This window comes from Carassius carassius, chromosome 16 (assembly GCF_963082965.1).
Source record: "Carassius carassius chromosome 16, fCarCar2.1, whole genome shotgun sequence".
NCBI classification, from domain to species: Eukaryota; Metazoa; Chordata; class Actinopteri; order Cypriniformes; family Cyprinidae; genus Carassius; species Carassius carassius.
This window is the reverse complement of record NC_081770.1, coordinates 20,647,563-20,662,316: the sequence shown is the minus strand read 5'-3', so window position 1 is coordinate 20,662,316 and position 14,754 is coordinate 20,647,563. Positions and strand designations below refer to the sequence as shown.

Here is a 14,754-nt window from a genome sequence, read left to right as displayed (position 1 = left end):
TTGTGTTAGACTGTTGGAAGGACATCACACAATCACAAATCACCCTTACTTTTGAGGAGCTAAAAGAGATGTATGCTAAACTCTTACCAACAACTAAAAAGGTATTAGGACTTTTGAAGTTCCCTGCTGATATGACAGCAAAGCAAAGAGAAGTGGCACATCATCTGAAAAGGTACATCAGAGAAATGGATGATGAGAAACTAGGAAAGTTTCTGAGGTTCTGCACAGGATGTTACTTGATTGTGTCAGAACGCCTCTCTGTTGAGTTTGCAGTGATGTCAGATTTCACAAGGCGCCCTATTGGTCGTACATGTGGGATGTTCCTTCAGCTGTGTGAGAACTATGAGAATTTTCCAGACTTTCGTGCTGAATTTAATGCTGTTTTGGAGAGCAACATTTGGGTAATGGACATAGTTTAACATGTAGTTGTCCACCTCATTCAGAATATCTGAAAAATAATTTTGATTTCTGTTTGATTTAATTTTGATTTGATTTTCAGTTACAGAAATCAAAAGTTTATCATAAGTTAAAGATGAGTTAACACACATTTCCCTTTGCTTGTTTGGTTTTAGCAATGTTGCCTTAGAAATCTTAGCTTGAAGATTGCAATTATACAAGCATATACTTTTGAAAAAAAAAGTAGTTTAAATCCCAGTCTAATTATGCTGTAAATTGTTAATAATTTAACTGCTTGATCACATTTTAAGATACAGATACAGATAAAAAGACACTATTGTCATACATACACTGATACTTGTAATTGTATGCTCAAATATTTTATTGTTAATTTTCAGTGCAGACTCAAAGTTCCTTTAGAAAATGTTTCTGTTAAAATCCAAGGAGTTTTGTGCCAATTTAACAGATTTTGAAATTTCAAAATGTTTTCATGTTTCAATAAGCAGTGCTGTTTTCATGTTTCAATAAGCAGTGCACTTCATAAGCAGTGCTGTTCATTGTTCACATTTGTACTAAATAAACATTTTTCTTAAAGGTGAAATGTGCATATACAACAACTGTGCATAAATCAGACATAATGTTGGTAATTCAGTATCATAAAAAACATCAAATACTCTTATTTTTAACATGGCACACAGCAACATGCACTTTAGCTAAATAAAGGCTGTGCAATCCATAATGCACTATATAGTGATACTTTGGACACATGGTATTTTTACCTACAAAGGGTTAAGTAAGCATTGTGTATTAAACTTTTGCTGTTGATATAGCAGTCACACTCATTTTAACACACCTGCTCTAATTTTCATTGATATGGAGCATGAACTACAGAAAAGACAAATAAATATGAGTTATGACAGATAGGTGCCCAGCTAACAAACTTTTCTTTGGATTAAGGACCATCAAATATTTTGCTGTATTTCTGCTCTCAACAAAATGTAAAGATTAGCTGCACTGAATGGATCTGTAGGAGCATCCCATCCATTTTCCTCCATTAACAGACAGCACAGATCAAAAACTGTTTCATCACAAGGGAACTGACCCTTGGGGGTGCACTCTTCCTGACACAAGGCCGCTTCGTCCATGTCAATTAATTTGAGTCTATCTTCAGCATTGTGCAATCCTGGAAGAGAGAACATCACTATCGGACGTCCTGATGCTGCATCATTTCCAGATCGTGCTCTGATTTTGTGGGAATTCCATGTATTTACTACCTCATCAAGTTCGTCCTGTAAAGAATAAAGAAATACAAAATAATAAAAATGTACAGAGAAATAAAGCATACTTTAGGTATATTGAACAATAGTGTGATGTATGCGTAATTATATAGCTATTTAAAAGATATAGTTTAGCAAGTGCTACTATATCAATCGTTTTAAAATCCATTGGCGTTGTTAGCCTAATAGTTACTAGTTCATTGTTTATCTTGGCTGTTAGTGGCTATAGGTCTGGAACTGTTTTTTTTTCATGGTAAACCCACATGAAAAAAATACTATAGTATTTTTGAACCACACTATAGTAAAGTACTTGAATTAATTTGTTGGGGTAATTCTATAGTTGTTGTGGTAATATAAAAACTATAGTAATATAAACAAATTACCCAATACTGTAGCCTACTAAGTTTTTACTATAGGTTATACTACAACACACTACAGTTTACCGTAGTAAAAACTAAAGTATACTACAGTATATGCAGTTGTCAGTTCACTATAGTTAACACTACAGTATGCATTGGATTCAGTAACAAATTGTTAATACTTTAGTATAGGCTATACAGTAGGCAATACTACAATTGAATTTACTATAGTAAATACTATAGTATTTTTTCATGTTAGAAATGTCATAGGTTATAAAACTATAGTAGGTCTACAAAATGGCATTTTAAAACAAGACATACCTGAATAAGGTTAAGGAAGCAGAACTGGATCAGACTTTTATCCAAAAAGTCTCCGCTAAAGTGTCCGTCACTGATTAATGTCTGGAAAAGGTTCATCCAAAACTGTGCGCTCTGCTTACGGAGGATACCCCACAATCCCTCGATTCGTTGGTTTGCTGTGCTTCTTCCGTAAAGGAAACTCCTTTCTCCGGCAAAACTGTCTCCATGGTTACTTCGTAAAGACCTTTGCATTGCTGCCACACTACCATTTTCGGTCCCCATGTCCGCGCGCAACCTCTCGGGACACCCTCCTATGCCAGTAACTGTTTTTATGAAGTAACTGGCTATTACTTTAGGATCGTTGTTGGTTGTGTACGCCTCCATCCACAGAATGTAACGACTGTAACCATCTATACAGCCATTAATGGCAATGCCGTACGGTTTTAATTTATCATAGCTGTCCATATGCCAGAGTGCATTCGGGCCAGCACAAGTGTACTGGCGTCTTCTCAAGCGTTTCCTTCGTCGAAATTCGACACCTTGAGGATCAACAAGTTTAATAATGCGTCTTATGGTATCCTGGGAAACCACGAAACCTCGATGAATCGCGCGTAGGTGAAGCCAGCGATAACCTTGCATTTGTCCACTGGTTGTCATTTCATGTTGGACAAAAGCGAGTACATCGCGCAAATTGGACTGATTTTTTCTTCTAAAAAGACCTAGCCGCTGGCAAATTCTCTTTAAAGTTCGTATGCTAATTAATATTCTGTCATAATTAGCTAAAATTGATAGTATTTCTTTGTTACTGAAAGAAAGTCTAAAATATAGCTTGACTAAGTGATCCAACTCTGCCATCCTCTATCAGTAGGCTCCAATGAACACTGGTCGAATGCGTTATTCTCTACATTTCATTTAGACTTTTTTTCTCGAAACACAACGACTTTATTCTAGATATTTAATGAGTTTATTCTCGAGATTGTATTTCGACTTTTTTTCTCGAAATTTAACGAGTTTTTTCTCGAAACACAACGACTTTATTCTCGATATTTAATGAGTTTATTCTCAAAATTGTATTTCGACTTTTTTCTCGAAATTTAACGAGTTTTTTTCTCGAAACACAACGACTTTATTCTCGATATTTAATGAGTTTATTCTCGAGATTGTATCTCGACTTTTTTCTCGAAATTTAACGAGTTTTTTCTCGAAACACAACGACTTTATTCTAGTTATTTAATGAGTTTATTCTCGAGATTGTATCTCGACTTTTTTCTCGAAATTTAACGAGTTTTTTCTCGCAACACAACGACTTTATTCTCGTTATTTAATGAGTTTATTCTCAAGATTGTATTTCGAATTTTTTTCTCGAAATTTAACGAGTTTAATCTCGCATTATAATGACTTTAATCTCGAGATGGTTTTATTTTTTTATTATTGCCTGGCCCTAATCCTCTTCCGTAATTTGTGGAGTGTGCACATGTGAAAAAAAAATCTATTCCAATTTGAAACTTGAAGCACATCAACCCGATCACTTTATTTTGCGTTCTTGTAAACACTACATTCAGATTCATCAAATGGAACCAAAAAGTGTGCGTGTAAACATGCGTGTGTTCATGATCCGCCTTTAGATGGTGACAAGAGACAGTTTTTAAGAGACTGTAACTGTAATTCAAAAACACATCTGTTATTAATAAACTAATTTAATCATCTTTTATAAGACTAAACTGCTGCTGATTATAGTGATGTGAAGTTTGTGTGAAGTTGTCAACAGCTAAACTTACTGTATTAAAATTCATTACCCTCAAAAGCATAATGTCATTCCAAAGAAGATGAATTGTATAGCTTGGATGGGGGATGTACAGTAGGACTTCACTCAGATACGATCTGAATTCTTACTGTTCCTGAAGTCATGAGCACCAACCACAACCGTCAGAATCTGAGTTCTGTTGAAAGAGAAAGTCAGGATAATTTCAACACACAGGAGTCACTATGTCAGCCAAAAGTATTGTAACTGCAAAAAACTCACCCATTCCAGCAATGTGCAGCAGTCAACACAAACTCATCAGAAATGAGGAATCCACCACAGATATGTGTCTTATTCAACTGAAGAGAAACCATGTAAGGTCTGGAGTGGGGTTTTCCTTCTGTGCCATTCACTATACCAAAAATCACATGATCTGAGAGAGAGATATTGCCAAGTCAGCTTCTTCAGTAAATAAAAATGAATTGTTCTTAAAAAAAAAAAAAGAATAATAATATACTACTTTATAATCAGTCTTACCAGTGAAGGTCAAATGTGTGGCAGCAGAGAGGCCAGCAGGAGCAGAGAGATGATGGTCATCATGAAGACAATCAGTGAGCTCTGAGCACTGTATATATATATATATATGTATGCATGCATTTTGGTTCTTTAATAATTTAAAATTCATAATAGAACTGTAATGTTTTTTGTTAGTTTTTTTCTTGTCATTGAGTAATGATGGCTAAAAGACATGGAGTGATAAGAAAACTTTTTCAGCACATATAATTAAAGGTTGTACTGTTGCTTTCTTATGTATTTTTTCTATGATTTTATTTCAAAGAGTTTGTCACATTAAAATAATCAAAAAGACACTGATCAAACAAATAAATATGACAAACAGGATATAAATGACAAATTACTTCCATTATTATTTATTTGAAAAAAAAATTAAAAAGCAAAATCTTTTTTCTGATCTCTTCTTGGTACAAACACACCTACCCACAGATTCACGCACAGAAACTTGTTCAGGACTTTCCATGTTATTTAATAAATAAATAAAAATGTGTAGACTACTGTATTTTCAGCTGAATAGTTTAAACCAGGAATGTCTAATCAACAGTGACATGAATATTGAGTACTTCTGCCATGAGAGCAGTGTATAGTTCAGTAAAATAACAGTAATATGAGTATTGGGTACTCCTGACCTGAGGGCAGCACATAGTACTCTAAAAATAACAGTAATATGAATATTGAGCACTTCTGCCCTGAGAGCAGCACATAGTACAATACAAATAACAGTAATATGAATATTGAGTACTCTTGCCCTGAGAGTAGTATTGTCAAAAGACCCGGTACTTCGGTACCAAGTCGGTACTAAAGAAATGAAAATATCACAGTACCAGGTTTCTTTAAGTACAGATGGTTAAGCCGGTTCTTGACACATACAGCGCTACGATTTCTGCGAAGCAGAAAACGTGGACGGAATCTCAAAATCCAGTCATGAAAATGAAACATACATTTTAATATGGATAGTCACGGAATTGGTCAAAGTAAGCATAAATTAGTCAAATCAAATCTCCATATGAACCAGTATCTGTAAATGTTAAGCCGCAAAAGATGGTTGAAATATGAATCCTGCATGTTCTGCGCATCTCTGTGTGAATGAATAAATGGCAGAGACATGCGGTTTTGTTTACTACATAGACTGAAGCGTGTGACGCTTGCTGTAATTTCAGCATCTGCCATCTCAATGAGGACATAAATACATAAACAACATCACCAGAACTGTTCTGAGTCACTTCACAAGCATTTTACATTTTGTCGCGTTTCCACTGTCACTTCCGGGGCTTGATTGTGCCTCATCTGGGCTTCCTCGGGGCCAACGGCCAGGTTTTTTTGGCCCAACGAAAACCTTGGGCCAAAGCAGGCCAGCTGGGGCTAGTGGAGGGGTTATGAACAAAGGCGGAGTTTCTCTGCGTCTGGAGAGCTTAACGCTGCGGATCATTACAGAAAGATAACAGTCGAGATAACAGATGAAGTTTCGTGACGTTGTTCCTGAGAGGCGTGTAAAGGGTGTGTTTTAGTGACGCGCAGCGTACTTCAGGCCCTGACAGTGGAAACGCTGCGCTTTTTTAGCCCCTCCCGGCCCGTTTTAAGCCCTGGCTTACACTGGCCCGACAGTGGAAATGCGGCTATTGGTTGAATCTGTAAACCAATCATTTTCTTTTCTGCTCTAAGAATATGTTTGATGCTGATGCTGATGTTAACATTAACAATCTAAGAACAAAGTATAACAATAATAATCATTTGCACAGTTTTATGTGAAATGAGCTAACTGATCATTACACTTATTGTATACACTTATTACAATGCTTTTTTCTCAGTTTGTCAGAACAAACATGTATCCAGTGAAAATTCTTATTAGGGTAATACTTCCGAGATGTAGGCTAGAATCTGTGATTCCTAATTAAGTATCTGAAAGAAGTTTGTGAGCAGACTTAGCTTGATGTTCATTTACTTCTTTCCATGGGCCCATGCAAGGACTGAGAATGGCATCGAAAGATAAAGACAAAGAAATTTATTATTTTAACAGAATCCAGACCGGTGCAGTGACTGACAGCCACACATAGGCTGAATACAAATACTTGTTGCCATATGATGCAATTACTTTGCAGGCAGCATTTTTGCACAAAGGCACCTCATTAAACTGATTTCATACAGGCTTCTGAAGGCAGCGTAACAGTTTAATGATCTACAACAAAATAGATTTAGTTATTGTGATAACTAAACTAATATTTAATTAATATAATACTGATTTATAACTAGAAATAACATCAAAAGTGCAAAATGTTAGTCAGAAATATACATTTACACACAAACTGACCACTAAACGCAACTTTCAGACGCCATCTTTATTTTGCTTAACAATCACGGAATGGAACACACGGGACTCTGGGATATCAAAGGCAGTGAAGGGCACATCTATGATGCCTTCAAAATTAGATCAGAAGAAGGCACCTCCGGAGACAGGAAGTAAAGCAGAATTTGGATTTGGATGTGCCTTGATGCCTTCCTGCCTTGGAATGTTGCCTCAGAAGACAGCATTTTACAGCTTTCGGATGCAGCCATAGACTCAAAACATTAGATTCATCCATGCTGGAGCCGTGCAGGGGCACAATCCAGGACTCTTAGTTAATGTAGTAAGACCGACTGAAAATGAAAAGTTGCGAGTTTCTAGGCTGATGTGGTTAGGTACTATCCTCTCAAAATCACAACTTTTCATTTTTGAGCGAGATGCTAATAGTCTATTCAGATTCAATGATCTATGCTTAGCTAAGCTAAAGGTGCTACCGCCAGACCCGGAGATTGGCTGAATGGATTCAAAAACTGTAAAACTCAGCTAGTTAAAGGCAGGGTAGGTTTATAAACAACTTTCTTCCAAATTCGTTTAAACTTTCTATATATATCAATGCACAATTAAAATGTAAGTACTCTGATAAAAAGAGTATAAAAATCTAGTGACTCTAGACCATTTAATCTGAATTAAACACAGATCATTATTTCTATTCGGGACGAAACATAGGATTGGTTTAGGCGACTGTCACTCTCTCGCAACCATGGCAACCACCCTTTTGCCACACATGACCTGCCCACTTGCGAGCGCACGTTTGATTTGAGGAATTCAACAGGCATGGATCCTAGGAATACCAAAACAATGGCAGAGAAACAGCAAGCAAAATTCACAGTACCAGCCTATGCAGTTAGTGAAGGCAAACCAGGCAAAAAAAGGAAGACAGTAACAGTACAAGAAAAGGCAATGAACAAAAAGTCTTTGGATAAACAAAGAAATAAAATGTGAGTTAATATCGGCGTGACTTTCCAGCGATGGCGAGAACTGGGGGCTGTTCCATAAACCAAGATTAGAGTATAAGCCAGGCTTATTTCGGTTAGTCAGGCTTATTTTTGGTAGATTCGGTTTCATAAATCAAACTTACAAAAGTTCAAACTCAGTTACCCCGGCAACTTATGCTGGCAAATTAACCTGGTCCGGGGCAGGCTAACTGTCAGGCTAAGTCTGAGTTCAGGCTTAACGAGCATACCATTTATACTCACCTTCTGGTATTTCGATGTCATTTTATTTTACTTAACCACTATTAATAAAATTTTTTTTTAAATAAATATTATTTATAATCCAGACTAAAGAAGGAGATTGCCAATTGTGGGGCAAGTAGCCAAGATTCATGGTCAAAGAGATGAACAGCCTGACCATCACATGTAAACCCATGGTAAAAATTATGAGCTACATACTTCCTCTGACTGGTTGCCCCCACCCAGGACAAAGACCAGGCTCCTTCTAGACCTTTCGAACTTTTCTTCATCACAAAGCTCTCCCTCACGTTCACAGAATGAGAAAATGTCTTTTTCATATGCAGATGCATTCAAAATCATCTTAAAAGGACTTATAAAGGAATATCAGTTTATTGCATGACTTCATAGCATGTATGTAACCCACACATGTGTCTATAATGTTCTAATCACTCATTGAGCATGTATTTTTAATAACTAGTGAATAGCTAAAGGGTTCATATTCATGTTTAGTATGTGTGTGTTTCAATCGTCTTGCTTGAAACGTTTCTTCCAGTCAATTCTTTGTCAAATGTATCATATTCTTGTTATAGAAACCATGTTCAAATTATACTCTGCAAGAGCATTTGAGCTAAACTGACCCGTTTCCCTTACAGCTCTAAAGCAGCGGTTCTTAATTCTGTTCCTCCCTTCCTCCTGCTCTGCATCTCTCTCTCTCATTCAGATCATCAGCTCATCACAGCTACTTCAATTAACTGTGTTCCAATCATACACTTTATGTGTATACAGACAGATATTTTTTCACATAGCTATGAGAAGCGGTAAACATGGTAAACATGCGGTTGCTGTGCTGTATTAAAGGGGTCATCGAATGTCCATTTTCCACAAGTTGATAATATTCTTAAGGATCTTAATAAAAAATCGATATTAGCTGCAGAGGCCCCTCCCATGATAGTTGATTGACAGGACACTCTTATCTTAGACCCACCCTGAGTGATCTGTGAGCTGTCCACAATTGTGTCTACTCTGGTGCAGGGGAAGACAAGAGTGTCTCCGATTAAGCGATTGAGGTGTTTTGTTGTTTTGATGTAATAATGAATATAGCAGTCGTCACTCCCGACATCTGAGCCACTGAAGATGCAGAGGATTAACGTTACTTTTGTTTTGATGGGAAATGCGCCAATCCCATTCTGCCTAAATTCATCTATGTTCGCATGAATCATTCATGATCCAGCTTCATCTAAAGAAGAAGTGAGTATAAGGTTTTTTTTAACGAATATTTGCAAATAACCTTAACTAATAACGTGCAAGTTAGCCATTTTCGCAGCTGAAGTTTACAGTCTGCTCGTCACCCCACGGAAAAGAGGGGCGGGGTCAGCAGAGCTCATTAGCATTTAAAGCAACATGGACTAGAATGGCCTGCTAAAAATAGAGCTGAGTAAAAAAGGTGTTTTACTCTTACGCTAACATTGAGAAATTTTAAACAAAGTATAATATCGATTTTTTATTAAGATCCTTAAGAATATTATCAACTTGTGGAAAATGGACATTCGATGACCCCTTTAATACAGCACAGCAACCGCATGTTTACCATGTTTACCGCTTCTCATAGCTATGTGAAAAAATATCTGTCTGTATACACATAAAGTGTATGATTGGAACACAGTTAATTGAAGTAGCTGTGATGAGCTGATGATCTGAATGAGAGAGAGAGATGCAGAGCAGGAGGAAGGGAGGAACAGAATTAAGAACCGCTGCTTTAGAACTGTAAGGGAAACGGGTCAGTTTAGCTCAAATGCTCTTGCAGAGTATAATTTGAACATGGTTTCTATAACAAGAATATGATACATTTGACAAAGAATTGACTGGAAGAAACGTTTCAAGCAAGACGATTCAAACACACACATACTAAACATGAATATGAACCCTTTAGCTATTCACTAGTTATTAAAAATACATGCTCAATGAGTGATTAGAACATTATAGACACATGTGTGGGTTACATACATGCTATGACGTCATGCAATAAACTGATATTCCTTTATAAGTCCTTTAAAGATGATTTTGAATGCATCTGCATATGAAAAAGACATTTTCTCATTCTGTGAACGTGAGGGAGAGCTTTGTGATGAAGAAAAGTTCGAAAGGTCTAGAAGGAGCCTGGTCTTTGTCCTGGGTGGGGGCAACCAGTCAGAGGAAGTATGTAGCTCATAATTTTTACCATGGGTTTACATGTGATGGTCAGGCTGTTCATCTCTTTGACCATGAATCTTGGCTACTTGCCCCACAATTGGCAATCTCCTTCTTAACCTGGATTATAAATAACTGTTATTTTGTGTTTATGTTGCAAGCTGTCCAAACTGTGGAGTTGGTTGGTTAGGCTTGCTTCAGACTGGCTGGCGCTAGGATCTGGACAGACTTATGACATTGTCTTGTTATTCTGGGCCTCTTTGTGGAATTTGGCTCTTTGGGTTGTTTAACATCAATGTGATCTAATATTAAATTGTCTGATTCAGTCTGATACCCTACACATATGATTTTGAAATTTGTGGATCCATCAGAATCGTTAGAACACGGAGTAATGATTCATATATGAATAGATTTTTATATGCACCCCTAGTTTTGACAGCATGGCAACAACTCTTCCTCTTCTCTAAAGCAGCGAAACATTGCCACGCCCCAATTGTTGCATGTTCCCAGGGGTGGTGGTTATCAGAGTTTGTGACATCACAAACCCGGGAAATAACAATTTGTAGTGCCTATAAGCCTTTTTTTAACCATTAAACTAACATAATTTTAAAGACGATACCTCTGTTTGCATTGAAATTTCAACTTGCATTGAAATTTTGCAAATATTGTTTATGCTCAAACAGCAATATAACACACTAACTAACAATAATAAAGTGAAATCGCAATCAACCACCCCTTTTATCTCGATAAGGCCAGTATTTTTGGATGTGTTGATTTATTTTCTTTCTCGTCAGGCCTGCAAGGTCAGTGGTTTTAAGGGCCTGTAGGGCATCATACCTTTCAATATGTACCCTGATTTTCTCCAGCCACTGATCCATCACATTAAGGTATACCTTGTTGATGAGTTGTACATGGCTTTCTGCAGATGGCATATGGCATGCTGCTGGTAAACTAGTTCCGTGCCTAAACAGTCAGCAGCTGCCCTACATAACATGTCACTGATGAACATTTTAGGCCCCAGCTATAAGCTGTAGACAGCCATGAGGTGGTAGTGTAGAAGGTTTGCTGAATATAGAAATCAAGGGTTTGTGGTCTGTCTCTGCTGAAATCTTTGGCAAGTAAAGACAATACTAAGACCATCTTTTTCTATTTGAGATCAATTTTTTTCGGTGGGAGTCAGAGCTCATGAAGCAAAGGCAACAGACCTTTTTGCATAAGACAGCACCCAAGACTACTTGGGCTAGATTCACTTTGTACTGTAACAGGCTTAGTCAAATCTTATAACACATCACAGGAATTGATGTGGCCAAGGATTAAAGCTTGCCTACTGCGGCCTCATGTTTGGGCAGCAAAATAAGCAAACTTGTTGCAAACCCTATACTGTACACATTTTACATCTGTAGGGTTGGGCATGTCCATGGTAGCCCTTTCTTTCTTCTGGGGTGACTCTGTACTGGTGAAACATTGGGATCCAGCTCAAAATGGACCTCACCAGGCAGAGATTCCACAGTCAAGCTGAAAATATCACTGTATTTGTCAATTAATTATTAAACAAAAAAATGTCCCTCTTTTGTGCACTGTGCTTCACAGAAACTCTACAGAAACACTCTGGGGACACCCAATACCAATGTTACATATTGTAAAAAGGAGCATAACAGGAGCTCTTTAAATCCGTCATGTACGTTAAAAATATTTATTAAAAGCTTCTTTCTTTCCACATTCTTATTCACAGCATTGTCATAACAGGCTGTATATTAACTTATTGGGAGAAAACCGGTAGTTGAAAGCAGACATTGATCACCCCTTTATAGCCTATTTAATGTTTAATAACACCTCTGCGAATATTTGACTTTGAGATCGGTAGTTGAATCAGGCTCATTCTATAAAAGCATAAAATCTTCGACTTCGAAATCTTCGACAAGTTTGCATATTGTAAAACATTATTTTAATAATATAATTTACAATGTTCAGCTCTGGTCCTTTGTCTGGTCATGTTCATGCTCTGGCTGTTATGTGTGTGATTTCCTTCTGTTTATGGTTTCTGTCGTTCTGGTTCCTGTTAATTTCTTCAGTAAAGCTTATCTGCATTTAGATGCTCTCGCCTTCATTTTCAAATTACATCTAGTTTAACCTTCAATACCACGACTTAGGTGCCCTTGAGCAAGGCATCGAACCCCCAACTGCTCCCCGGGCGCCGCAGCATAAATGGCTGCCCACTGCTCCGGGTGTGTGCTCACAGTGTGTGTGTGTTCACTGCTCTGTGTGTGTGCATTTCGGATGGGTTAAATGCAGAGCACAAATTCTGAGTATGGGTCACCATACTTGGCTGAATGTCACGTCACTTTCACTTTCTTTCACTTTCATTATTAGACAATGGATGTTTTTGCCCACAAAATTTCACTGACATGATCGCCACTTTACCAACCGTAGCTGTTTTCACATTCAATGATTCCGTTTAAAAAATGTGTATTGATGTCTTTGCATTATGTTACAAAATACCAAACCAAGTGGCTGTCATGCTTGCTTGCCTATTTTGTGTATTTATTTATTTATTTGAGCACAAAAACACTTTTTTTACACAAAATAATTTAAAAGAAGCTTTCTAAATTTTCAGGTATAATAATATAGATATACTGTCCAAAAGAAAGACAAATATGTTTGAGCACTTTCTAGGCCTAGTGTCATTGCAAATGCTACTTGGTGTGATATTCTGAATCTAATACAATGACATTCATTCAGTTTTAAATACTTCAGTGTCAGAAAGTGTACAAACACATTTAATATATTTTATAAATACTGTAGAAAGAAGAACGTTGGCAAGTTTAGACATTTCACTTCAGTTTCTATGCTGACAATCATGATTATCATTATGAAGCATTTATTTGACTTGGATACTGTTGTGGCCGATTGAATTTTAGTTACTGGAATCCTTATCAGAAGACTACTGTTATTTTATAGGGCTGCAATAATAAGCACCACTTACAACAAATATGTGAGACATAGTTTGTTTATTGAACATTTAAACAAATACTTCATTCTGTTTCATTGCAAAAATCACTCATCCTTTGCAATAACGGAGCAGATCCATGGAATATATGGTGAAATCTTTATATAAACTACAGGTAATTCAGGACTGTTGCAGATTTTTGGGTCACCAAAGGAAGTGACACCGACTGCAGTGTCTCCACAAACCAAAGGACCTCCTCCATCCTCCTGTGAAGAAACACAGATCAACACATGACTGAAATGATACAGTACTTCTCACTAATGATGGTCTCAATTCGATAATGTTTTTACTTACACTGCAGCTTCCTCCATCGCCGGAGACACACATCATCTCTGAGACTGAGAATTTGTCTTTCCATTTATTTTTGCATTCAGTGTTATTCATGATCTTCACTTTTGCTTCCATGAGGCGAAAACTCTTTTTCCCTTTAAAATTCAGTCTTCCCCAGCCAGCAACACGGCAAACAGAATCAGCTTCAATGTCTCTCTCTCTTTCTTTTGGTATGGAAATCTTCATGACATTCTTGTTTTGTTCGACTTCTTTCTCTAACTGTAATACAATAACATAATCATCATTAAATACAGTCTAATCATTTAATAAGTATCATTTGAACTACTGTTACCCTCAAAAGCATAATGTCATTCTGCAAAGTGTGCTTGTTGAAGTCTGGATGCATGTGGTAAGACTTCACACCAATGCGGAAATAGCCTTCATTCTGTCTTAGGTCATGTGCGCCAACCACAGCTGTTAGTTTCTCATTTCTGTGTAAGAAAAAGTCATATTAATTTTATGAAAAATACCATAATTATAGAGTTTATATTTTTTAATTATGATATTATGATTTTAGCTCATAAATTTAAGTCTTACTTCCAGCAATGCGCAGCGGTCATAACAAATCTATCAGAAATGAGAAATCCACCACAGATATGTCGCCAGTTCTTCTGTAAAGAAACCATGAAAGGTCTGGAGTGGGGTTTTGCTTCTGTGCCATTCACTATACCCACATGAGCTAAAAAAAGAGAGAATGTTGTTAGTCAGCTTATTCAGCAGATACCAGTTAATATATTATGCTGTTATATAGTCAGTCTCACCAGTGAAGGTCAGGTGTGGCAGCAGAGAGGGCAGCAGCAGTAAAGAGATGATGATCATGATGAAGACATTAAGTAGGCTCTAACTGACAAAGACTATATAAATGTGAGGATGGGCGGAGACATTGAGCTGCCTGTAAACCTTTTTTTTCAGCTTGTGGTATCAGTAACACTGATGGTAAAAATATAGTATGGGTGTTACTTCTTGCCATCTGCATCAACTGTTATATGAAACTACAATAGATCAGGAATAGGCAATGTCGTTCGAGTGCTGCTTTCCGGCAGATTTTAGCTCGAACCAAAAAAATCAAAA

General features: G+C 37.1%; 1 protein-coding gene across 1 annotated transcript; it reads right to left on the bottom strand.

The window, feature by feature from the left end:
- Positions 1-13,335: 13,335 nt before the first annotated feature.
- LOC132159862 (mast cell protease 1-like) lies at positions 13,336-14,538 on the bottom strand. The gene is made up of 5 exons (XM_059569496.1): positions 14,445-14,538; positions 14,221-14,362; positions 13,976-14,114; positions 13,648-13,902; positions 13,336-13,559 (listed from the first exon to the last, which is right to left on the bottom strand). The coding sequence occupies exons 1-5, from the start codon at positions 14,500-14,502 to the stop codon at positions 13,401-13,403; spliced, it is 753 nt and encodes a 250-aa protein (XP_059425479.1). The 5' UTR covers positions 14,503-14,538; the 3' UTR covers positions 13,336-13,400.
- Between the last annotated feature and the right edge of the window lie 216 nt (positions 14,539-14,754).